This window comes from Mesocricetus auratus, unplaced genomic scaffold, assembly GCF_017639785.1.
Source record: "Mesocricetus auratus isolate SY011 unplaced genomic scaffold, BCM_Maur_2.0 Super-Scaffold_100009, whole genome shotgun sequence".
In the NCBI taxonomy this organism is placed as follows: Eukaryota; Metazoa; Chordata; class Mammalia; order Rodentia; family Cricetidae; genus Mesocricetus; species Mesocricetus auratus.
In genome coordinates, this window is record NW_024429193.1 from 67204236 (window position 1) to 67228246 (window position 24011).

The window sequence follows — 24011 nt, forward strand, 5'->3', positions numbered from 1 at the left end:
GCTGAGGGGGCAGCAACCATGCCCCTGACTAAAGAGAAGTCCCACTCTTGTTCGTGCTCGCCTGGTGCTCCCCTGCCTGGGGGAGGAGTTCATGGCTGTGATGGTCTTGGACCCCTTCTCATGAAGCTGGAGGCTAGCAGAAAGGGTGGGGGAGCTGCTCTCAGGGAGCCCCAGCAGGTGTGGCTGTGTTGTTTTGCAATGTTGCTCTATTATGCAGCACCCGGTACTCCCCAGTCCCTGCCCAGCACATCCAGAGGCAACTGCTGCTGTTCAATCTGCAACACACTTTATTGGGCATGGGGTAGGGTTAGGGATGCAGCCGAGAGGCAACATGGGAAATAGATGGGCCAGGTGGGACAACTTGCTAGAAGTGACCAGGTGAGCAAGGCCCTCAGTAGCTCGGGCAGAAGCTGCAGGGTGACACCTCTGCCTCTCTTCACATCTGCTTGCTGGAGCCAGCCCCTTCTCAGTCTGGGAGCACACTTGGCCCTCGGGGAGCTCATGGCCAGGTCAGGTCTTCTCTTTGGCCTACAAAGAGAAATTGTCAAGAGTGAGAAAAGGCCTGTTATCTCAGAAAAGGGGAACCTAAGGCAGGAGGATTGCTCTGAGTTCCAGGCCCGCCCATAACAAAACATACGTGAGTGCTCTCTCTCTCTCTCTCTCTCTCTCTCTCTCTCTCTCTCTCTCTCTCTCTCTCTCTCTCTCTCTCTCTCTCTCTTTCCTTCTCTCCCTCTCTCTCAGAAACACACTCAAACACATTTGCACACTTACACTCAAACACATACTCACACTCCTGAATGAATGTATTCTGTGAATGGAGACCTCAGGATTAGACAGAGGAAGTAGTCTAGGAAGGGTATCCCGTCCTCCAGCAGGGAAGGAGCCAAGTGTAAGCATCTTCCCTAGGACATCCCAGAACACTGAGGGCAGAGTGTCCAGAATGAGGCTCAGATCCTGAGAACTCTAGAACTATGGCCAGAGTCTGGGAAACTTGGTTATGAAGGCGGCAGAAGCGCGCTAGAGAGCAGTCTAGGAGCGTTTGACTTCAGGAGCTGAAGAGCTGCTCTTCCAGTCCGCTTCAGCCCCTGGAAACTGGTAGAGCTTCCCTTGGAGACTGACCCTGCAGCTGTCCCGGGAACCTGGTCCACAGGAAATCAGCGTTGGGAGGGAGCCCCATCCGTGTGAAGCACAGCCAAACTCTCAGACTGGGGGCTCTGGGGGCCTCTGATTGCTCCTGTGGACCAGGAGACAGGATCGCTTGGGTTTCAACCAGGGCAGATTAACTGTGATAAAAATCAAGTGATAGCCGGGCGTTGGTGGCACACGCCTTTAATCCCAGCACTTGGGAGGCATAGGCAGGCGGATCTCTGTGAGTTCGAGGCCAGCCTGGTCTACAAAGTGAATTTCAGGACAGCCTCCAAAACCACAGAGAAACCCTGTCTCGAAAAAACCCAAAAAAAAAAAAAAAAAAAAGAAGTCTTGGGAGTTCCCTTAGCCGCTTTCCTATAGGCCTTCCCTTCTAACAGAAGAATTTGAGGAAGAGGTGGGGATCTCAGCCACATCCCCGCACCCCCCAGCTGCACTCACTGTCACCTGCTTGCAGCCTGGATGGCCTTCAGCCTTCCTCTCCTTGGTTTCTCTTCCCCCACCATCGCCAGGCCTTAGCCTTGACTTGGACTGGAGGGACTGGGCTGAGAAGTCTGTTTGCATCCTGCTGCTGAAAGACCACAAAAATTGCATGTATAAACCTGGCTTCCTCCAGGTTTGGTTCCCAGGTCACCTGAAGGCCCTCAGAGTGCTCCGCCACCCCCAAAGTTGTCGCCTAGCTTCCTCCACATTCCCCTATTCCCCTGGACCCTGCTCCCAAGCTGGCTGAACCTGGAGGGACCGGCAGGAGAGCCGGCTGTGTGGCAGGGCCTGAGAAAGGGTTGTGGATGGGACTGGGTAGGGCCCACCCTGGCTGGGGAGGAGCAGTCCAGATGACAGGGCTAGCCGGGGTCTCCTAGCAACAGTAAAGTAGTAGGGGGGGCTGGGAAGAGGGGTGGGAACAATGATACCATAAATTACCCAGCCCTCCCACCCAGCCCCCTTTTAAGCAGGGTCCTTTCCCTCCCCACCTGCTTCTCAGCCAGCTGGCCCTGCTCAGCACCAAGGACTCTTCTAGCCAAGACAGCCATTCCTCACCTTCTGTTTGGTGATAGAAGGAAGGGACTGGAGTTCTCAGGGACTGGTTGGAGCCTCCCTGGTAGTCCTAAAGCCCCATCGGCCAGCCTAGGAAATGGTCCTTCCCTGGTAGTCCTTGGGTGCTCCTCTAGGCTGATGGGAGCAAGGAAGGAATGTTCCAAAACATTTGGGGACAATGAATGGAAGTCCCTGTGTCTTTTACATTTTTATTACATTTTTGGGGGGGGCATGTGCAGCCATGGAGCATGTATGGAGGTCAGAAGACAACATACGGGGACCAGTGTTCTCCCTCCAGAGTATAAACTTAGATTGCCAGGGTTAGTGGCAAGTGCCTCTGTCCACTGAGCCATCTCACTGTCCCTGTCCCCGAGGCTTTACGGGCATTTAAACTTCATACGAAGTTGACTAAGTCTCGACTTCCATTTCCCACCATCGAGGGACAGGAATTGCTTTAAAATGGTTAAAGCTGGGTGGCAAATCCTTCCTTGCTCGTCATCTCACCCACGGTCAGCTATGAGTTAGTACAGCAGTAAGAGAGATCGCGGCCAGACAGTGAGCAGTAAGAGAGATCGTGGCCAGACGGTGGGGAAGGCTCCAGAGGCAGGAACGAGAACGACCGGAGCTTTCTAACCAGAGTGAGAAAAAGTCTGCTGTAGAAGCCGGAAACAGGCTCTGCCCCCACCCCACCCTGCCCCCACACCCTTGGCAGCTGGAGACTGCACCAGTGCAGGCTAGGCAAGCGCTCTCACTGAGCTGCAGTCTCGGCCCAGAAACAGGATCTGAACACAATGAAACGTAGCACAGGGCCGGACATGGTGGCCTATTTTGGTCATTGCCATTATTTTGTTCCTCTGAAACAGAGTCTTATATCATAGCCCAGGATGTCCTGGAACTCAAAATCTAGCCCAGGCAGGGCCTCCAAATTGTAGCAGCTCTTCTGCCTCAGCCCTGAGTGCTGGGATGACAAGTGTGTCACCACGTAGAGTTTGTGTGGTGCCAGGAGCAGCCCAGGCCCGTGTGCATGCTAGACAAGCACCCCACCAGCTGAGCTGTGTCCTTACTGCTGGGCGTGATAACTAACTTGGTTTGGTTTGAGACAGGATCTCACTATGTAGCTCTGACTGTCCTGAAACTTGCTCTGTAGACCAGGCTGGTCTTGAACTCATACGGATCCTCCTGCCTCTGCCTTTCAAGTGCTGGGATTAAAGGGACATGTCACTATACCCAGAAATTTGGTTTGTTTTTGAGACTGAGGCCTGACTCTCTGGCTGTGAGGCCGGCCACACTTACCATTCTTCCTGCCCCAGACATCCAGGCGCTGAGATTACAGGTGTTAAGCACCTCGCCTGGCTGTCCGGGCCATTTGCAAAAAAAGAAACCAGATACTGTTTCCTGTCCTTCAGGAGCTCCATAGGAAGATCCAGAGAGGAGGTAGTGCCCTGAGCACAAGATGGCAGCCAATTGTCATAGCAACAGCAGAAAGAGTCTGGTTGGCTGTGGGGGCGGAGCTGGCATGCCAGCTGGTGCCAGATGGACAGCCCAGCAGAAGGCAGCCCTCACAGGTGAAGCTCCACCGTGCTCCGGCTCTCTTCCATATGCCGCCTCAGCCTGGTCCTCCCCTCCAGTCCTGGAGACTCGAAAGCTGCTGGTGAGGGCTAATGGCAGTGTTGTTCCTCCCCTGACTCTTGCTTGCACGACAAGGGACAACTGTGCCGAGACAAAGACCTTCCCTGCTCAGGGTCTCCCTGGACCACGGGCCCAAGGATCTCAACAGATCCAAAAGTAGCTCACTGATGATGGTGCCGAGGACCAGGGACCTGCTGTGGGGCAGGCTTGCGGGCCCTCATGGGTTTCCCTGAACAGAGATTCCACAGTGCCTGGCATACCCTGCTCTGGAGAACAGAAAGAAGGCTAAGGGAAGGGGTAGGATTAGCTGGGAGCAAGCCTCCTAGTGGACTCGATCACTAGTACCGACAAGATGTCACCCTCCAAGACAGACCTGAGACCCAGGCAGCTCCAGGCACTAGACAGGTACCTAGCACGAATCTCCTCTCCTCAGCCGGCGTCCCAAGGCCCAGGCGCCTGTAAGACTGTCACTTCAGTCCTCCCTCCTCTTACTGTGACCCTCAGTGCTCAGCATTGAACACTGGACATATGCACGCTACCCTACAAGGGGCTGTAAAAGTTAGGGCCCAAAGGCATCGATAACTTTTCTCTCTACTCCTCTACTAGCAAGCGAGAGAAGCCAGATTCTGTATCCTGTCTGTCCAACCCTCACTCTGTCTTTTGCTCTCCTTCCTACAGACTGGGCCCTTGGCCTGCTGTCGTTCTACTGTTTCAAGGGTTCCAAACCCCAAAGAGCAGTTAGAAGGGCCAGGTGGGCAGCAAGGGCTTGCCGCTGAGGGGCGGCTCCTTCTCCAGTGCTGACAAGCAGGAAGTGAGGCCCCAAAGGAACTTGTGCCGATGAAGACAGAGAGGTTTAAACACTGAGGTGGCCTAGGGACTCTGTCCTCCCAACACAGTCCTCAGTGTAAGAGGTTTGCTGTGACAGTCCCTCTGGGCTCCAGTGGGGCCCAAAGCCTGGGAGGGTGTGTGTGGACTGAGAGAGAGAGGCTAGAAGGCTCAGGAAGTACTTCTAGAAAGAATGGGAGGTGGGCAGAGATGGGGCCCAGCCCCGGGGGCCAGACGGGGCAGGGACAGGAGCCTGGCCTGGAGACCACTTGGTGCAGCCTCTCTGGGAGACTCTGGCTAGCTTCTTTCTTCTGGTGCAGACCTGCTGGAAGCCTGAGGCCACCTCCAGCCCTACCCCCCATGCACTGAAGGCCCTAGGAGCTAAGTCCCCTCACCTGACAGCCACTGCCAAGGCCCCTTACAGAGCAGCCTTTGTGTTAAGCTGGCATCGTGCTTACATGGCAGTCTGGAGACCAGCAGCACTTCCTGTCCTCCCTACCCCACAGGCTGCCGGAGAATCCCTCAGACTAAGCTCTGAACCCCACTCCTCCCTCGGTCTCTGAGTACAACTCCCTCCTTTCCATGCCAGCACCAGTCGTCCTTACAGCCCCTGGCTTCTTAAGTCTGTTTGTTTTTAATGTGAGAAGAGCTCAGAAACCATCAGGCTGTATGCACGTGAACCTCCTGCAAGTTAGGACAACCTCTCAGCCAGGTGCTGTATCCTAGCATCTCTGAGTCCATGGCTAACTTCCTCAAACCCCCATCATTAAACCAGCCTCCCTGCGTCAGTATCCAAGGCTCCACTTCCTCTGAGGGACAGGCATGTCGCCAAATACAGCATGTTTTTCTTTCTGATAGATACTTCCTACCATCTACCTCGCCCAAAGTCCTGAATACCTTGTATTGCTGCCTTATTACTGTTCTCCAGGATGCCATTAGGCATGTTGCAGTGGCCTGGGGTGAGTTGTGTCTGCTTTCTCACTAGACTACCCCCTCTACAGGACCATGGGTCTTCTCCCTCAGCCATACCTGGTATGAACCAGGCATTCAAAGAGCCTGCTGGCTGTAGGAATCAACATGGAGGCGTAAGGGACAGAAAGACCTGGACACATGAGTTGGCACAGGAGGGAATGGCAGGGTTTGGTGAGACCGATTTGGACACAGGGCAAATCCAGACAGTACTCAAGATTTGAACCTGGGGCTGCAGAGATGGCTGAGGGGTCAAGAGTACTCGTTGCTCTCCCAGAAGACCCGGGTTTAAGTTTCCAGCACCCACATGGCAGCTCACAGTCATCTGTGACTCCTGTTCCGGGAGATCCAACGCTTCCTTCTCCTCGGGCACCAGGCACATATGTGGCACACATACAAACATGCAGGCACTCATATGCATAAACTAAAATAAATACACAACATTAAAAATTAAAATTTGGAACCTGAGGATCTACGGGTTTAGGGGAAAGAAAACAAGCCTGTGGGTACCAGTGAGCAACTGAACTCCCCGAGCAGGACCCCTCCTGAGCCCTGCCACCCAGAGGCTAGAAACACAAGCACCTTCCCAGTGTTCTTCACAGTAGGGCCTGGGCGTGTGACCATTTCAGGCTCTAGGCTTGGACTTGAGAGCAGTTAACAGCAGGACACTGGCCAGTGGATAGGCTGTGACTGCAGTTTTGAATAGACCAAGGTCAAGAAGGTGAGTGAGAGTTTCTACCTTCAGCAGATGGTTGAAGACCAAAGTGACCGAGAGGGAGACACCAAGCCCTGGCACATATGTGTGAAGCTGGCTGAGTGAATGAAACTAGGAATAAGTTAGTTCAGCTCCAACACAAGCAGCAAAGCCAACACAGGTGGGGAAGTTCATGAGTTTATCCACGGAGGGCAAGGATGGCTGCCGGCCCAGGAAAGAGGCTGTGGGTGGTCTTAGAGCAGGCACGGCTTCCAAAGGGTGGCGAAGATGGCAGTGCCGGCTGGGCACAAGAATACACTGCTGTACAGCGCTTTCCCCAGCACGGAGACCCTCCAATCGGCAGATGAGCCCCCGCCCCAGCCTTACGCCGCCCCTCTCCTGCTGGTCTTCTCGCCCTGATTCTCCCCTGGCCTTTGACATCACCCACAGTCTTGAGTCCTCCGGGATCTGTATCCAGTGTGGAGGCTTCTCTACCATCCTGATTAGATGCAGAACCTCCTAGCTTTTCTGGGAACGCCCCCTCCCTTCCTCTCCCCCTCCTCTGCCCACTGATAGCAATGATCGGGTCTATTCTTGGTCTGCAGGAAGCCCTTCCCTATGGTGTCATTCTCCTTCACGTCCACCACCAGGCCTGGCTCTCAGCCCGTTTCCTTCAGAGGCGGCCATTTTATAAACGCCGGCTACCTAAGATGGCGGCACTCCTCTTCCAACGATTCCATTCCCACGGACTCGCATCCTACCCGGCTTTCTTTCGGAAGCCTGATTCCAACAAGGTGGGGGGCCCCCGACTGAGGAGCCAAGGCCGGAGGAAGCAGGAGAAAAAAGGGACAGAAAAGGCAGCCCCTTGGCATCTCTCTTTGGCATTTGAGTCCAACCCAGGGCGGGAGGGCGGGCAAGAGGGAAGAAAGAAAGTAGTATGAGTTTTTATTTCTATCCTCTTCCTGCCACCCCAGCTCTCCCCCCACACTTTGATGAAAACAAAATCTCTCCCTTTTTCTCTTCTCCACCCCCCCCACCTCTTTTTTCCTGGCTTCTACCATGAGCCTCCTGCAATGCAAATGAACTGTATTATGCAAATATATGCAAATAAGGCTTAACGAGCGGAAGGAGGGGGCAGAATGCCTAATGAGTAATGGTGAGGGTACAGATGGAGGGTGTCAGGAATGGCTCCCTCCTCCTTTCAGTTCACACAGCCTGGAGGTTTTGCTAAAGGTAGCAGGTGTCCCTTATTTCTGGGAAAGTGCAGAAGGCCGAGGTCCCAACACAGCCTATCACTTCAGCTGAGGAGTCCTGGGATACCTTTGGCTACAGGCGAAGGACACAGGAGCTTGAGGAGAGAGGGGTGAAGTAGAAGGGATGAGTGCCTACTGTACATCCTTGGCCGGATGCTGCATATACCAGCCTGGCTGCCCTGTGGGCCCTTGGTTCCCGGTGCTGAGGGTGGTGCCTCAGCATGGGATGGCTGTGCATTAGAGAAGGGGATTGCCAGGGGAAGATTCCCAGGCAGACCCAGGTTTCTCCTAGAGGTGGGGGTGAGTGCTTTGTGCTTTGGGGTTGGGGGTTGGGGTGGTTACCATGGCAACATAGCATAGAACACCCACCTCCCCAACATTCAGCCCCAGAGGACTTAGGGGTTGGGGGTGGATAATGGATTGACACCCCCTGATGCCCCTGCCACCTGGCACTGCCAGCCAGAGATGGCAGCATCAAATGAGAGAATGGTCCCTTTGTTTCTGGGCTCACGGTGTTGGGGGAGCAGGCATGGGCACACAGAAGGGCCTTTCCCAGGCCCCGGTCCAGTTTGCATGACTCCTGCTGGTCTCCAGAGACTCCCGGAGGCCATCCACTGGCCTCTATACCCTGGCAGATGGTTCCCCCTTGCCTTTTCTGCTAGGTAAGCCTTCTCCATGGCTTTCCCTTCGAGCCTTCTCAGACAGAACAGTCAGTCCCACCTCTCCCCGTTCTCATGGATACTTCACATTCCCAGACATGCATCCTGACCTTCTGTGTGGAACATCCCTTGTGAAACTCCTGCCAGAACTGGGCAAGGAGATTCCTAAAGCGGGGATCAGAGGCGGACAAAGCTAGGCTGGATTCAGGAGCCTGAGCCTTCAAGCTTCACTCACCAGCTGAATGACCTTCCCCCCCCCTCTCTCTCTCTCACACACACACACACACACATGCATGCCCTGGGTTACATATGATGACAGAGGGCAAGGGTGGCTGACTTGTTTTAGCTTCAGTTGATCTGTACATTCTGTCTTCCATGCCTCACATGGAATCCTTCCTGACTTCTCACCTTCCTACCACGACTCTCGTTCAGCGTCCACACCAAATTCAAGCCCAGTGTTCCCGAGGCTGCCATGCCACCTCCCTCAGCCTGTCTCCTGAGACTTCCCGGTGGAACGGAGGTGGGAGGAACTCCTCGGTCCTAAATGAGTCGGCAGGCTCACTCACCGCTGGGAGCTGTCCTTGGTGCTGGACGTCACTGGTCCTAGCTTCCTTGTCCACAGAGCAGAATGGGCGGGAGGGTGAAACACCCACCCGCCCAGGGGAGAAGCTGAAGGAAAGAGAAGCAGAAACATTTGGATACAGTAAGAAAAGAGAAAAGGCAATTTTGAAGGAAGTCTCCCTGCTATTGGAGGGGCGGAGAGCGCTGGGGTGGGTGAGTCCTGAACGTGAGTCCTGAACTTTCCACCCCTTCATCCTAGATCTTCAAGAGGCCCAGATTAGCTCAGAGTTCCTTGGGATCCTTTTGAAAAACCCACAGGCACATGTAAGGCTGAATCAGTGCTTTTGCCCTTAGGGAAGAGCAAGGCTGAGGTCGAAGACAGTCCTTTAAATTCCATTCTAAATACTATGGCTTCCACAGTAATTTAGTAATATAGATAAGCAAGAGATGGGTCTGCCAACAACTGACTGCATCATGGTGCAGACTCCAAGGTGTCATCCCTGCTCTGATTTTTAGGCTGGGCCAAGCCCAAACATCTGTATGGGCGTGGAGGGTGGTTTTAGCGTGTAGCCAAGTCTAGAAGCATTGGTCCAGAAGGAGGCAGATAAGAAAATGTGCCTGGGCTGCTTCCAGGAAAGGCGCCCTTACAGAAGGGAAGGGCGGGGAAGATACAGGCTTGGAGAGGGGGACCCTGAGCCTCTCCTAGGCCCAGTCAGGTGCCACACTTGTCCCTTCTGTGCTGTGGAAACTCAAACCACACGAGGCAATGGGATGTGCAGTGTCCCCACAGGGTGCTCTCGCATGGACACGGGGAACGGGTGCCACGACCCGAGGGTATGCTGCTCCCCTCAACCAGAGGGTCCCAGGGAGGCAGCTGTGGAAGGTAAACAGCAACAATGGCCTCTTTCAGTGTCCAGACCCCAGTCCTTCAGTCCAATTAGCAGACACAGCAAACAGCAATTCAGCCGCCTTCAGTCGCTGTCATAACAAGCTCAGAGCTGCCTTAATGGGGATTAGGGCAGGAGGAGGGGTGTCACTCTAGCCCTGGCAGAGCCTGGGTGGCAAGGAGCCTCCCCTTTTCCTCACCTCTCTCCTAGCAAAAAGCACACCCACCCACCCTTCCTCCCTTCCATAACTCTGAGTTCCCCATTCTCCTCAAAAGCCCAAATGTTTTCTGGATTCCGTCTCCTCCCTTGCAGTGGTCTGAAGCCACCGTTAACCTAAACCCACTTATCTCCTGGGGGAGTTGGCCCATCTTGCCTATTGGTACAGTAACCCCATTTCCCTATTGTGGGGTCTTTTAAAAATTATTTTCTTAGACAAGGTCTCAGTGGGAACAAGCTGGCCTTGAATTCTGCATACTCCTGCTTCAGCCTCCTGAGTATTGAGATTATAGGCATGACCCACTAAGCCCAACTCCTGCCTTTAGTAACTCTAGAGTCTAGATGTTTAATGGCAGAAGGTTGCAACTATCACTTACACATTATGTGCAGGTGAGTTTACCAGTCAACCATGCCCTTACTTAGGAGAAAGAGCACAAAGCCAGGCATGCCTATAATTCAAGCACTGGAAGGTTGAGGCAGGAGGATAATCATTAGTTAGAAGCCAACCCTGGCTACCTTGTTAATTCTAGACCATTCTGGGCTAAAAGTGAAACTGCGCCCCCAAAAACTTGACAAAGAGAGATGTGGGTGGGAGGATGACTATAAATGACAAGGTGCCCAGCCCTCCTCTTTACAGGGTTCCTAAGGGTACCCTCTCCACCCCTCCCCCTTTTAAAGGGTTACAGTTCCTCCATCACAAACATGTCAAAGAGAGCTTTCCAGCTTTGCTACATTTCTTTTTTCTTCTTTCTTCCTTCCTTCCTTTCTTTTTTTTTTTTCTTTCTTTCTTTCTTTTTTTTTCTTTTTTTAGAGAAAAGGCCTCACTATGTAACTTTGGCTGTCCTGGAACTCACTATGTAGACCAGTCTGGCCTTGAACTCACAGAGATCTGCCTGGATCTGCTTCAGAAGTGCTGGGATTGAAGTGCCACTCTGGCACTCCCAATTTAACAAGACCTTTTGCATGTCTTAAAGGGGTGGGGTGTTGTCTCGGGTTGGGTCTAGGTGATCAAGTAAAATTTGTGTGGGATATTTTCAAGAAAGTTGCCTTCAGTTGCCTGTACAGAGAGCTCTACAAAAGAACATAGGACAAAGCCTTGAAGAAAAGTGGGTCAAGAAACTAGCTGAGGGGCTGGAGAGATGCTCAGTGGTTAAAAGCACTGGCCGCTCTTCGGAGAATTCAGGTTCAATTCCCAGCACCCACATGGCAGCTCACAACCATCTGTAATGTAAGCCCAGTTTCAGGGGATCCAGCACCTTCTTTTTTCCTTCAAGGGCACTACACAACTACACATATGGTGCATAGACATATACACAGGCAAAACACCAACGCACGCGCGTGCGCACACACAATTTTTTTTCAAAAATTTTAAAGAGAAGAAAAGAAGCCAGATGTGAATTTGGTTTCCAGTAAATCTAGTGGATGTAGCAAACTTTGAAAAATACAAATGGCAGTTATTAGACCCAGGCAGGCTGTGACTACACAAAGAAGCTTTCTCAATTGGGTAGCTGGTGGAGTGTGAACTCCAATGAAAGCAATTCTCCTCCGTAGTTTGATTGGGTAAGCAGGGTTCCATATGATATAGAGAAGGGAGGGAGTGGTGAGCCAGGCGCTGTAGCTCATGCCTGTAATTTTAGCATTTGGGAGGCTGAAGCGGAAGGATTGCCATGAGTTCCACATAAGCCTGGGCTACACTCTGTCTCAAAAACAAAAGAGAGAGATCCAGGGAGATAGTTCTGCGGGTAAAGGTGGTTGCCACCAAGCCTGACACTGGAATTCCGACCCCTGAACCCACATGGTTGAAGGGGAGAACTGACTCCCACAAATTGTTTTCTGACCTACCAATGCACGACCAGAGACTCAAAATAAATAAAACAGTTCAAAAGAAATATTTCTCTAAAAAATAAAGGAGAGGAGGGGACTCTAGGTATCACTGTTGTTAGTGTCTGCATTTAGTAAACTCCAGCTGTTTTCTGTGGTTTTCCCTGCCCACATCCTAGCATCCCCAGTGGTCCAGCCGAGTTTCCTAGCTCACCATGCAGCATATACACCTCACCTCCTATGATCTCCACATTGCTGCTTCCCTACCTCCTCATCCGATGTGTGAACTTCAGTCACCAGCTGTCCTGCTGAGAACCCCACCCACCCAACCTCAGTGCGCACTTAAAGAAGACACAACCCCTGAGAATCCACAGTCATGGCGGTAGATAATATAAAACCATTGTGGTTAGCAATCGAGGCTCTAAGTCTCCTAGGGATGAGCCTTGGGTGCCCAAAATATACATTTCTTTGTTTTGGTGTGTGCGCGCGCGCGAGGGGTTCTAGGCTGGCCAGGAACTTGCAGTGTAGACAAGGATGACCCTGAATTCCTAGTCCTCCCTCCTCTGCTTCCCAAGTGTTGGGATTATAGGCCTGTGGAGGTGGAGGACTGCGTAGCCCTGGCTGTCCTGGGATGTAGTGTGTAGACTGGGCTACACACTTGCAACACCATACATTAAAACACTAAAAACAGTAAGGACAAGGAAGCTTGTTTTGTTGGTGCTCCTCCTCCTGCCTCGCAAATCCCTGATAGCAGTGAGGCATCTCTGTCTCTTCTCTCTGCTTCTCTCTTCCCCAAGCCCACTTGGCTCCCTTGGGTCTCACTTTCTCCAAGACAGAGTCCATGGCAGGAGCTTTGGGTGTCAAGCCATTGAGCAACATCAGCTGCTTACTTGGGCCTGTGTGACATGGGATAACAGCATCTCCCAGGCAGTGTGGCCTTGGAGACCATTCGGCCCAGTCTAGAACCCCATCCTTTTCCCAATTCGGGCCCCACCTCCCCCACAACCACACAAAACAAATTCCCAGCTTCTGAAAAGGCGAGAGGCTAGACTCTCCCTCCCCTAAAGGAGACACACGAGGGCAACAGGCTCCCTGAAGCCCCAAATTTTGAATTTGGATTCTCCAATATTTCTCTCATGTAATACAAAATTGAATCATTATCTTTTAGCTATAAAATCAAGTCCTGAGAGGAATTTTTAAATTGACAGAAGACACCGGGGGCTGTGCAATGACATTTTGCTCAGTTTTTCTGCCTCTTATTAGTCCTTACGGCCCTTTTCTCCAAATGCCTGGTGGTCAAGTCTGGTGCAGGGCCATATGAATGCAGCGGGAATTCCTAGCCCTGGCCACGCTTGGTAGATCATCTTCTCCCTGTAGAAACCCTCTTTTACTAAAATATTTAGGTCAGGCCAGATAAATAGATTCTCATTGCAGGAGCCCCAATTAATCTCTCTAATTCCTTGCTTCCTCTGGGCAGCTACACATTCCTTTGTGTTTGAGATCGTCAGAGCTCCCTGAGGCCATTTGTTCCTTTGGGACTCGATTCCCAAGAGTGAGGCTGGAACTGGAAGGTAAAAACCCCCGACTCTACACCTTGGATCATTAATGATAAAGCAGCCAGAGAGTCTCTGCAAGACTTCATTCAGGTCCTGAAGGCATAAAGTGAAAGCAAAGCATCTGCCCCCAGGATCCCGAACTCCAGGGGCAAATGGGTCCCTGGCCAATCCCCACCCTTGCCCTGGTGTGTTTGTTTCCAGCCTGCTCCCTAATGACTTCGTTGTGTGTGTGTGTGTGTGTGTGTGTGTGTGTGTGTGTTTAAGCACCCCACCCCGCGGCAGCTCATAGACCTGTTCCCACCTGGATAATCTCGGCTCCCAGTAAAGCTGGGGGCTTCACAGAGAACCCACCAAAGCAAAAGCCAGCTTTCTACAGACCCTCTACGAACCTCGAACTCCACCACTCTCTTGGAAGAGTTAAAGGGAAGCTGCTCACAGCAGTCGACCGCAGTTGCTCCCCGGAGCAGGAGGCGTCAAGACCAGCGAAAGGGTGCTGGCACGTCCCCACAACCTTCCAACTAGATTCCAACGACTTTGTCTCTCCCGGGAGCAGCTTCCCTGGTACTGGGGCCCGGACTGCTCGGATCTGACCAGGCCTGCAGAGGCGACCCCAAAGCGACTTCTTGCTTTCTTCTCAGCTCAGCCGGTCACGGGTGGGGATCTCGAAGGTGACCTGGGCTAAGCAACCCTCGAAGGCGACGACCTCCCCGCCCTGCCCCGGCCCCCCAGCCTCGTGGGACTCGTGGCTCTCCTTCCAGCATGCAGCCCTGCCGCCACCAGCGTTTCGGGCCCTCTGCGCAGTGTATGGGGTTATTTTTACTTTCGGTTATCTAGCTTTATGAAGACTCCACACCACTCATACAGCTAGATAACCAAAGATAACAACCAACCCCGCCTCCTGGCCGCCGCCTCCTCTTCCACGCAGCCTCCCGGCCGCCGCCTGGACCTCTGCAGTCTCGCGTCGCTCGACGGCGGGTGGGGGACACGCGTGGTATGGAGGCGAAGATGGGGTCCTGGACCTCATGCACTGTCACGACGAGACCTCGAAAAGCGAGGAAAGGATGCGACCGCCGACGGCTCTGAGGTCGGGAATCCAGGGTGGATCCCAGCAGCCCCAAGCCTGACCGCCCATTTCCCACTCCCTCCTCCTCGATGTAGACGCCGGGTTCCGCCCGTGCGGGTGGAAGGGCTTCAGGGCCTTTCGTGCCACCCGGGAGGACCGCCGGGGCCGAGGCTGAGGCCTCCCCCACCTCCCACGGCGTCCACACCCTCCTCGGGAAGGTGGAGTCTGAGCTCCGCGTGGGTGCGGCCGAGCCGAGCTCGCAGAGCGGGTCCCAGCTACCGACTGAAGGGGAGCGGACCGCGAACCCCCGGACCGGAACCCCAGCACTGGAGAATCTGGAGGCCCAGCGGGGAAGCCTGTGGCTGGCGGCAGGACGGGGCTTATACCGAGACTCCCGAGTCTCCCAAGGGCAAAGACCCCACCCAGAGAGACGAGGGAGCAGTCAGGACGTGGGCTTGCGGGGAGTGCAGAGGGCGGCCAGGCAGGTGCGCCGAGCTCTGGGCCCACAGAACCGCGAGAGTCGGTTTTGTGCAAATAGCAGCTGAAATAACCCAGGGATGTGAAAATTGCCCGGGGTCTGAACGAGAGAGGTGCCCTTAGTTGTTGACGGGGGTGGGGGGTGGCGATCTGGACCGAACCGACAGGAAGGAGGTCCAGGGTGGCACACAGGGTGTGGGGCTCTGTGGTCGCAGGTGGCGGACGCGCGCTGGACTCTGAGGCGCTTCCCCACCTCGTCCCCACGCGGGTCAAGCCACTTACATCAAGCCCAGCGTGCCCAGGGCTGCCGTCCTGCGCGGTCTTCCGGTGCGTTCCCACCCAGGCAGCTCCGCCGACTGAGTCGAGGGTGCGGGAGCTTACCAGGTGCAGAGGCCGAGCCGGAGCCGGCAGGGAGGAGCGGGGTCTCGAGTCCCAGCTCCCTCCTCAGCCTTGGCCGCTGCTCTGGCGGGGGCGCTCTCAGGCTCCGGACTTTTCATTCATCCCTTCACACTCCTTCCTCAGGCCAGTCTCTGATTGGCCATACCTGGTCTGACGTCACTGCCTCTTTTTTTCTCTCCCCCCTCCATCCCCGCCCCCGCCCTCCCCAGGCCAGTCCACGGCTCGCAATTGGGGTGCCCCTCCCCCAGAGAATGGGGTGGGGTGAGGGAACCAGTGTCTTCGTGTGGATCCTCAGCCTTTGGCTGCCTCATCTCCTACCCGCCTGCCACGTATTTATAATCCATTGCCATTTGCGGCTCTGATGGCTACCCTCGCCCTTCTTGTAGGCCTTACATTTTCCATTTGGGTCCTGCAGAGTACTTTGTACCAGGACCAGTGCGCAAAGATAGAAAACAGATTAGGGAAAATTCCCTCAAAGAGAAGTGATCCTCTGTAATCTCAGCACTGGGGAGGTTGAGGCAGGGGGATTGGAGACTCTATCGGTCCCAGCCCCTCCCATCAGGGGATTCTTTTTGAGTTCTAGTCCCTCCCAAACTGTGATCCTAATATTTAGGAAAGGTAAGGATCGCTTTTGTTCAAGGTTTTTCAACTCAAAACCTGAAGGAAAAGATTGTGCAATTTGAAACTCCTGCTGGGAGACAATGGTGAGCAAAGATTCCAGGAGGACATTTCTTGAACCTGTTTCCAGCATCAAGTTTCTCCGTGAAAGGAAGGACAGCCATAGCTGAGAATCCTAGCCGGTTTTGAGGCTAGGAATATGGCCCCAGCCCTGGAGGCCTTTAAGTCCTGTCCCTGTACCCGTGTCCCTACGGGCTCCGCAGCACTGCACCAAGGTGCCAGCTCCAGAGCTGGGCTCCAGCTAGGCTCAATTCTCCAGCCTCAGCCTTCTCCACCTGGCTCTCAATCTAGTCCAGTCAGATCATCTTTCCCTCTGCTGCCCAAAAGGCAGAAGCAGAAAAGCACCGGGCAGTAGCCAGTTGCTCTTGGGCAAAATTTGGTTCTAGCCACAGTGAAGTTCTCAAAGCAAGTCATGGGCCTTCAGCAGCCATTATGTCTGCCAGCCCCTCCATCTTCCTATTCTTCCTCTGCTAGATCCCTTCCATAAACTGGTTCAGGTACCAGCCAGCCATAACCAGGGATCTCAAAACACTAGGTGGGACATCATTTTAACCAGCAGACCTGTCCAGATTTTTCTCTCTGTTAGCCCATGGGCAGCCCAAGACAAAGCCAGACCTGCATGTTGTTTGCCTTGCTTAGATGCAAGGTGAGGGTTAGTAGGTTTGACTTGATGCTTCTCCCCAAAACAGGAGAATGTCTGGATAATCATTGCCACTAATGCTGGCAGTGTGGATGTGGGTGGAGCAGGTATGGAATGAGATAAAGTCCACAGGCTGTTTTCCTGCTAGAATGCTGATGGCAAGGGGAAGCAAGTGGCCAGATCTCTCCAGTGTCGAGGGGACATTCTCAGGGCCAGGTTTAGGCGGAATTCTCTGTCAAGTCTCTTTAGTGTCTAAAGGCTCTTTTCCAAGAGAGAGGATAATTAATTAATTTAGGTACTGAATTAAATTAAGCTCGGGCCTCGCATAGACTAGGCTAGCCCATTACCACTGAGCCTTCCCCTTAGTCCCTTCTGGTTTACTTTGTGGCTTTCTCATTAGGTTGCTCAGGCTAGCCTTCAGCCTACTTTAGTCCAAACTGGCTTTGGAATTTTGATCACCTTGTCTCACTCTCCCATGTGCTGAGATTACAAGCCTGTATCACCCAACCCGGCTAAGGAAGAGGGTTCTAGAAGCTTTGACAGTCTGTATACTTTCCCATTCCAGAACTAGGAGTACCGTACCAACGGCGAGGATGAAGGACAGAGGCAGAGAAGGCATCCCCTACACTGTTTCCTCCCCACCCCCCACATGCCCTTACAGCTCAGAATGGGGTTTGGAGGCTCCTGGAGCTCTAGTACACTTGCAGAAAAAAAGGGGTTCTCCCCAAATGCTCTGTAGGCAGCCCCTCTCCAGCATGGTGCTAAATGCAGTCCCTAAGTCCATCTCCATAAGGCTTTTCATATTTTCCTCCATACCCACAATCCCTTGAATATTTCTCTTCATGTCACTGCACACCCTTTCACCAGAGGCCTGACATACACTTCCCATGCACACTAAACTTCTCTGCATAGCTGGCCAGCCACCCCAAGAACATTTGCTCTTTCCACAAAACCGCTTAAAAGCCACCCCCAGCCCCTTTCTCCCCTCTCCCTCCCTTTCCAACACCTAGAAGTAAAGAGCTTCCTCTGCTGGGTAAAATGTTCCCCTTCCTTCTCTCCAATCTTCACCATGCCCTGCCCTCTTCCACCTCCACCCCTTCCCCTGGAGCCCTGAAGGCCATAAGGAAAGAGGCGGCTGAAGCAGTCAAAGCCTTCTCTACTTTTGGTTGAAAGGGGAGAGTACACAAAGGTCTCCTTGCCCGGTATCCACTCCCTTCACATATTCCTAATGGCCAAATGCAGGCTCAACTGGGCTTTTTCAAAATTAACCTTAAGGAAGAAATGAGTACACTTAGCTGGATTCTGAAAATGCTTCCCACACAGCAGATATGGACTAAAGTCCTGCTGGCTCTTATTATGGCTTTGAACTTTTCCATGGCAGTTCAGTCTAACAGTATCTAAATTAAGGAGAAGATGCCCCGCAAAAGAACATGGAGCTACTCTCGGCTGTCCTGCACATGGAATGCACACCTCTACCCAATGCCTGAGGAAGCAATTTTTGCCCTGGATCTCACTGCTCGTTTTCAGGAGTGCAGATGAGTGGACTTTCAGGCCAGTGCGAAAGGGACCTATGCTTGGAGAGAAGCTGAAACGTCTGCACTTAAGTCATGCTCTTCCAGTTTTAAACAAGAAAACCCCTCCAAAAGTTCGAGAACAAGGAGATTTTTGACATATTCTTTGTCCACAAAGAGGAAAGTAGGTAAGGCTCATGCAGACTATTTGAGAGTTGTGCTTGTGTCAGAGGAGACCCATCTACCCACGGGAGGTAGCAGGCCTGCAGGACTCACAGTGGGCACAATAGTTCCAGAGGGTGAGCTTGGCTCACCAGCCTCAGTCTCCTAAAAGAGCCTCATCTGGAACAGAGCTCTCTGTTCTCTCCAGCACAAAGCAGCCTCCTCTCTGGTGGCCTGTGGACCTCACTGTGAGTCCTTCTTGGGGGACTTGTGCTAATGACGGGCTGTGAGTGTCCCAGGATCCTTCATTCTTTGGGGTCCCTGGGATCAAACTCTGGACTCAATACATACTAGGAAAGTGCCCAAGCATTGAGTCATAGCCACAACGGAAGCCAATGTCCCTATCCACCCAGCAGCCCACCTATTGTCTGTGTCTGAAGGGCCCACACAGAGAGAGACATGCTTATGCTATCTGGATGCAGCCTTTTGACTCCTTATGTATACTTTGGCAGTAATACACTTTTTGAAATAGGTAGTTAAATAAAAACACAGTTTTCCCTTGTTTGCAAGGTGGATTTGCTTTGAAGATACAGGCCAAAGCTTCATCGGAGGGTGAACGCATTTCTGAGACAGAAGCTAATTACTGACCACTATTAAACAATATTCTGTTACTGAATATTTGCAATATCTATAGAATTGTAGCAAATTAAAGTAATAATTGGCAGTTAAGATGATAAATACTGTTTTTTTAAAGTCCAGCCCTATGCATAGATGAGGTTAGGCTGCTTGGAGATACTCTCGAGGAGATGGCCACTGAGGTCCGTAAGAGTGGGAGCATTCCCAGCCTGTGGAAACACGGCCTGTCCAGCTCCTCCTGATCCCCCACAGACTCACTTACCCATTGTCCTATTCCTACAGTGTTAGACAGGTAAGACAGGGTGACAGAGATGGTGGGGGTCAGCTTTTCATCCACATCAGGCCCTTTCTATAAGACCTTCTATGGTCATAAGCATGATTGTGTAAAGGTGTAGCCCACCCGCACTCAAGCACAGGCATGCACACTCATGCCCATAAACTCAGAAAGATTTAGTGGTAAATCCACCGACAAGCCTAGCAGTATTACCTCCCAATTCTCAAAGGTACATGGCCTTGTATGCCAACCTACTCAGTCATTTAAGGGCCTGGAAGCCCCATTCATTCCAACATGCACTCCTCTCCTGGCTCACCTGTCACCCAGGTGTCATCCCTGTCCCCTTCTGAAGCCAACCACCTCCCCCACTTCCTCTATCTCTTCCCTTAGGAGGCTATGGGAGAAAAGGGAGGGTGTTTTGCAGAGCAGTACCTCCCCTCTGCACAGAACCAGATACAGACACAGGGTGGCCTTTTGTCCCAGGCTGTGGTGTTGCATTGCCTCTTAGCTTTGACAATGCTGGTCACACTACAGAATAGACCAAAATCAAAGGCCGGAGACTGGAAGAGACAGCAAGCAGGGTGGAGAGCACCCAGGGAACGGGACTAGCTTCCTTTCTCCCCCCCCCCATACCACCATCAAGCGAGCAAGGAAATAAATACCCCGAAGCCAGAGATGTGGGCCACCTATGAGGACATCGATGAGCCGGTGAACAAGGAGGCTGCTTCTAGATGACTGCTCCTGTTGGAGGAAGAATCCAGAGTTCAGTCCTCTTCCCCACCACCAGCAGTCTCCCCAGTTTTCCGCTTTGCTCCCCAATTCAATCCTCAGGGCTTAAGGCTGCCTAGCTAGGCCAACAAAAGACTGGGCAGATCCGGGTCTCTCAGCTAGGTTCTTCTGGGTGACTCTGGCTTTGCTGCCTTACCCTCGCTCACACACAGCTCCACCCCAGACCTTCAGGCCCTGTTCCTGAGGTGAGCCCACCCTTGGGGCTCTCTCACAGCAACCAAAAGCCCACCACCCTCTCCCCACCAATTTCCGCCATTCCTGGGCTATCACAGTGCATAGGTGTGGAGTGAAGGACCTGGCTGGGAATGTATTTCCATCTGCACTATAAACTGTAAAGTGCTGTGTGATTGGAGATATTCTCAGTCATAGCTCAGCCTGGCGGTACACACCTGTAATCCCAGCACTCAATAAAGTGAGGCAAGAGGACCAAAAGGAGTTCAACACCTTATCTTAAAAAATAAAAATGGAACAAGACCCGTTACAATCACAGCCATATCATCTCCCTTCCTCTCCCTGCCCATCTTGGTCTTCAAATTCTCTATCTCTCAGGATCCAGAAAGACACACCATGAATGTCCGTTTTCCTCTCCTTCTCATGTTCACAAAAGGCATGAATACAGAGCAGTGCTTATTACTTAATATTCGGTGTGGGGCTCCATACATATTTCACAGTGTTTTTCCAGTTCTTTACATTCAGATTACATTAGGGTTTAGGGAACGGCACAGGCAACTCCTAAAACACTCAGATGCAATTCCATACTAATTTTTTAAAGTCAGGAAGGAACCCGAATGCAGAAGAATTTGGGAGCGGAAAAGGAGGTAGGGAGTAGGAGTGAACCTCAAAGTCTGGCTGGCTTTCTAGGGAGTGTTCTGCATGCCTCTCCCTGACTTCCCACTCCCAGGAGTGCCCAACTGACCCAGCTCATTGTACCAGTGTCTGAGGGGTCTCCCTGGAAACTGTTATCCCAGAGTACGGTCCCCACTTACTGACCTGTAGGAAGACCCGTAGTAGGGCAGTTGGGAACCTCCTGCTCCTTTGCCTAGATTCAGGGACCCCTCTCCTTACCAGCTGCTGCCCAGCCAGCCCACCCCAGGTTCGCACAGGGCAACCTAAGAAGCCAGCCCGATGTGCACAGAACATGTGTGCGCACACGTATGGCAGCTGACAGCCTCTCCTAGGAGCCTAGCCCCTGGGGCACCAGGGTCGCTATTTTCTGTTCTGATTTCCACTGCTCCACAGGACCCAGACTGTGTGGGGATTTAAGGGAGGACAGTGAGTGCCTCTCCCTTGCATCCTGGTCCTCTTAAACAGATTAAAGACAAAAATCCACTCCAAGACAGCCAGCTCTATTAGGGTGAATGTGAAGACTGCAGGGTGAGGGCCCTCCAGCCCCGCATAGCATCCAACCCTTTCCCCTCGTGGGAACAGGGAGAAGAAGAATGAAATGAACAGAAATTCTGTAAAATGGTTTTGGGGTTTTTCCCAATTCTGATGTTCACCTTCCTAGAAACATTGCACCTTCCTCTCACCCCAAAGTCCCGCCAGACTTGTTCTTCCCTTAAAGCCTAATCTCTGGGACAGAGAGGAATACGGCAGGCAGGCAGGCAGGCAGGCAGTGCAGGGAAGAGGACCAGGAGTCCAGATTCAGAGCCATTTCCCTTGTCCCTGATGTCCTCTCTCCACTCTCCTCCCTGCCTCTCCTCTGCAGCATTAAGATGTTGGCCGTGTCCGGGGGAGTGAAGGGAGGGGCGGATTAATAGGATCAGTAGCACTGTGACCCTCCCTAGCCTCCACCCCCAATCTCATTGACTAATTTACTGAGCTCTGGGCTGGCAGGGGCTGGGTAGGGAGAGAGAGCAGGGGCCTCTGGCCTGGGGCAGAGAGCCCTTGCTTCCACCACCGGTGGATGCCTTGGATACCCGGGAAGCAGGGGTGAAAACCTGTGGGCAAGAGGCCAATTCCACACACGCCTCCTCGCTCCTCTTTGCGTGCGTGCCTCCTTTTTATAGACCCTCCTAAACCTACCAGCTTTCCTTTCTGTGATTGTGGTACCAGCCTCCATTAGCCAGGAGGAAGGCTAGGTTTGGATGCCTGGACTCGGGTTTTTTTTTTTTTTTTTTTAAGGTTTCACTCTCCAACCCCAGTCCAGATGCCTGCCGGAGTTAGGACCCTCCCTGGGCCCCAGTGGCTACTTACCTTGCCTCTGTGAGGAGGAGGCAGCGGCGGCGCGGGCGCAGCGGCTGGCGCGTGGCTGCACCGCCGCGGATCTCTCCCAGCTCTTCTCTTGTGGAGTGGAGGAAGCGACTCGGGTACCGCTGACGTAGCATCTCCTATCCATTCAGGAATTTCGTTTGCTTCTTTCTTTCTCTTGCTGCTCTCCCTGGAAAGCCAGGAAAAAGGGGGATGCTGCCCCTATCTGAAACCATGACCATCACCAGAATAACAGCCTGCCCCATCAGAGTCGCCTCCTCCTTCCTTGTCAAGCCTGGGTGTGCATGTGTGTCTTTGTCATCTCCACTGCTACTGCTGCCTTTTCTAACCAGACGCAGGAAGAAGGGGCCAAGGGACACTATTGTTCCTCCAGGCCACCCTTGTCCCCAAGGAAGCATGAAAAAGAGAATGAATGACAGAAGTACTCTTGTCCCTGTCCCAGGCTTCTTTGAGTTTTAATTCACTTTTGAACTTACGGCTCTGATTGGATGTGGGGACATGTGGGGAGTGAACTGACAGGGACTTATAGAAGACACCGTTTGCCATTTGAGGCTGGGGTGTTTAGTCCCTCCTTCCCCAAACGCCTCTGGCCACACAGCCCCAACACCTGGATTAATCACAGATTTAAATCTTGGCTGTGAAAGAATAAGCAGCCACTGGAAGATAAAGGCTGAGAACTGGACTAAGGGACAGGGGCCACCAGCTCTTGGATGTCTAGACAGGAGGGGTGGGACCACAGGCTCAAAGTGGGAGATAAATTATCTCGTTCTTAGAAGACAAGAATGATTTGGAGGCTGGTTTCCAGGGCTAGGGTTTAATATTTGGTGAAGGTGAGGCCCCCGCGGTACAATGGTCGCGCTCTTTTCTCTCACCCCCACTCTCCGCCCCTCCCCTTCTCTCCCTCCCTCTCTTCCTGGCCTGCATGGGAACTCGGTCTGAGCTCAAAGTGACAGACAGCAGGCCTGCATTCTAATGAAGTTTGTCTCAAGTTCATTGTCAAAGCCCCCCTCCCCATGGCCCCTTCCCTTCTCTCTCATACACAAATCTCGCTCCAACTTTTGTCCCACAGATCTGGAGGCCACTTGAGTCTCCGCTGGCTGGCTCCCCTCTCGCACCCTCCCCCCCTGCTCTCAGGCTCCCTCTCCTCGCTCTCCTCAGATGGGGAGTGTGTGAGGGAGGGGCCTTCTTCTCCCGCGCCTTCCCCGCCACCTTCTGGCCCAGGCATCCCTAAGCCCCAAGGAGGGATTCTGAGGGTTGAAGTAGCAGAGTCTTCTTACGGTGGCCCTTCCCCATTCCTGAGTAAAAGGCTGCCCCCTTCCGAGCCCCCTACCCCCCAACTCCCAGGCCTGTCTGGACCCAGTCTCCCCACTGCAGCCCGGCTGCCCCTCCCCCACCCCCATTATGATTATTTCACCCTCCCTTGATTACATCTGCTTCACTAGCTCAGAAATAAAGATCCTTTGAGACTAATTTTGCACCCCATCCCTCCCCTCCCCTCTCCTCTAGCCCAGGCTCCCTTAGCTCCTTTCTCACCGGCTGGAAGACATTGAGTTCCTTGTCTAGGGAGCTGGGGGTTGATAGGAGGGGGTGCCAATGGAATGGGGGGGTCCCTCCAACTCCAGGAGGACGTGTCCAGCAATCCAAACCTGTCCTTTTGTTCCTACGATCTCTTCATACTGTCACCACCCTCGGGAGCTTGCCTTTCCCCAGTAACCAGGGGCTAGGGAAGGAAGGGGAGGACCCCACACTCACCCCACCCTCGATTCCAGGGAAAGACAGGAGAGAAAAGGGGAAAATTTAAATCCCCCCTCATTAGCCAGAAAGGAAGCAAAAGGGGATAATTATAATTAAAAGCAGACAGCTGTGGATCCTCTTTTATGTTGCTCCAAGCCTCCTCCCCATTTCTTCCTCACCCACAAA

The 24011-nt window shown here is 52.9% G+C and overlaps 1 protein-coding gene across 20 annotated transcripts; it reads right to left on the bottom strand.

Annotated features, from left to right (window-relative positions):
• Positions 1–269: 269 nt before the first annotated feature.
• Positions 270–23756, bottom strand: LOC106021942. 20 transcript variants are annotated; one of them, XM_040752486.1, is made up of 8 exons: positions 23625–23756; positions 22077–22260; positions 19754–19832; positions 8777–8879; positions 7004–7174; positions 2185–2316; positions 1588–1714; positions 270–528 (listed from the first exon to the last, which is right to left on the bottom strand). In XM_040752486.1, the coding sequence occupies exons 1-8, from the start codon at positions 23636–23638 to the stop codon at positions 511–513; spliced, it is 828 nt and encodes a 275-aa protein (XP_040608420.1). In that variant the 5' UTR covers positions 23639–23756; the 3' UTR covers positions 270–510. The 20 variants fall into 20 exon arrangements, 14 of the variants coding, with proteins under 14 accessions (XP_040608420.1, XP_040608422.1, XP_040608419.1 ...); XM_040752488.1 differs by having other exon boundaries at positions 1594–1714; positions 23625–23753; XM_040752485.1 differs by having other exon boundaries at positions 1588–1717; positions 23625–23751.
• Positions 23757–24011: the final 255 nt, after the last annotated feature.

What these genes read in the sequence shown, in the direction of transcription:
- LOC106021942 (XM_040752485.1), bottom strand. An exon ending in CCCACATCTCTGGCTTCGGG is followed by an intron (nt 8,880 to 19,753) that starts GTATTTATTTCC and finishes TCTTTCCTTCAG; the next exon opens with CTTCTCCCCTGGGCGGGTGG. An exon ending in ACCAAGGACAGCTCCCAGCG is followed by an intron (nt 7,175 to 8,776) that starts GTGAGTGAGCCT and finishes CAAATGCCAAAG; the next exon opens with AGAGATGCCAAGGGGCTGCC.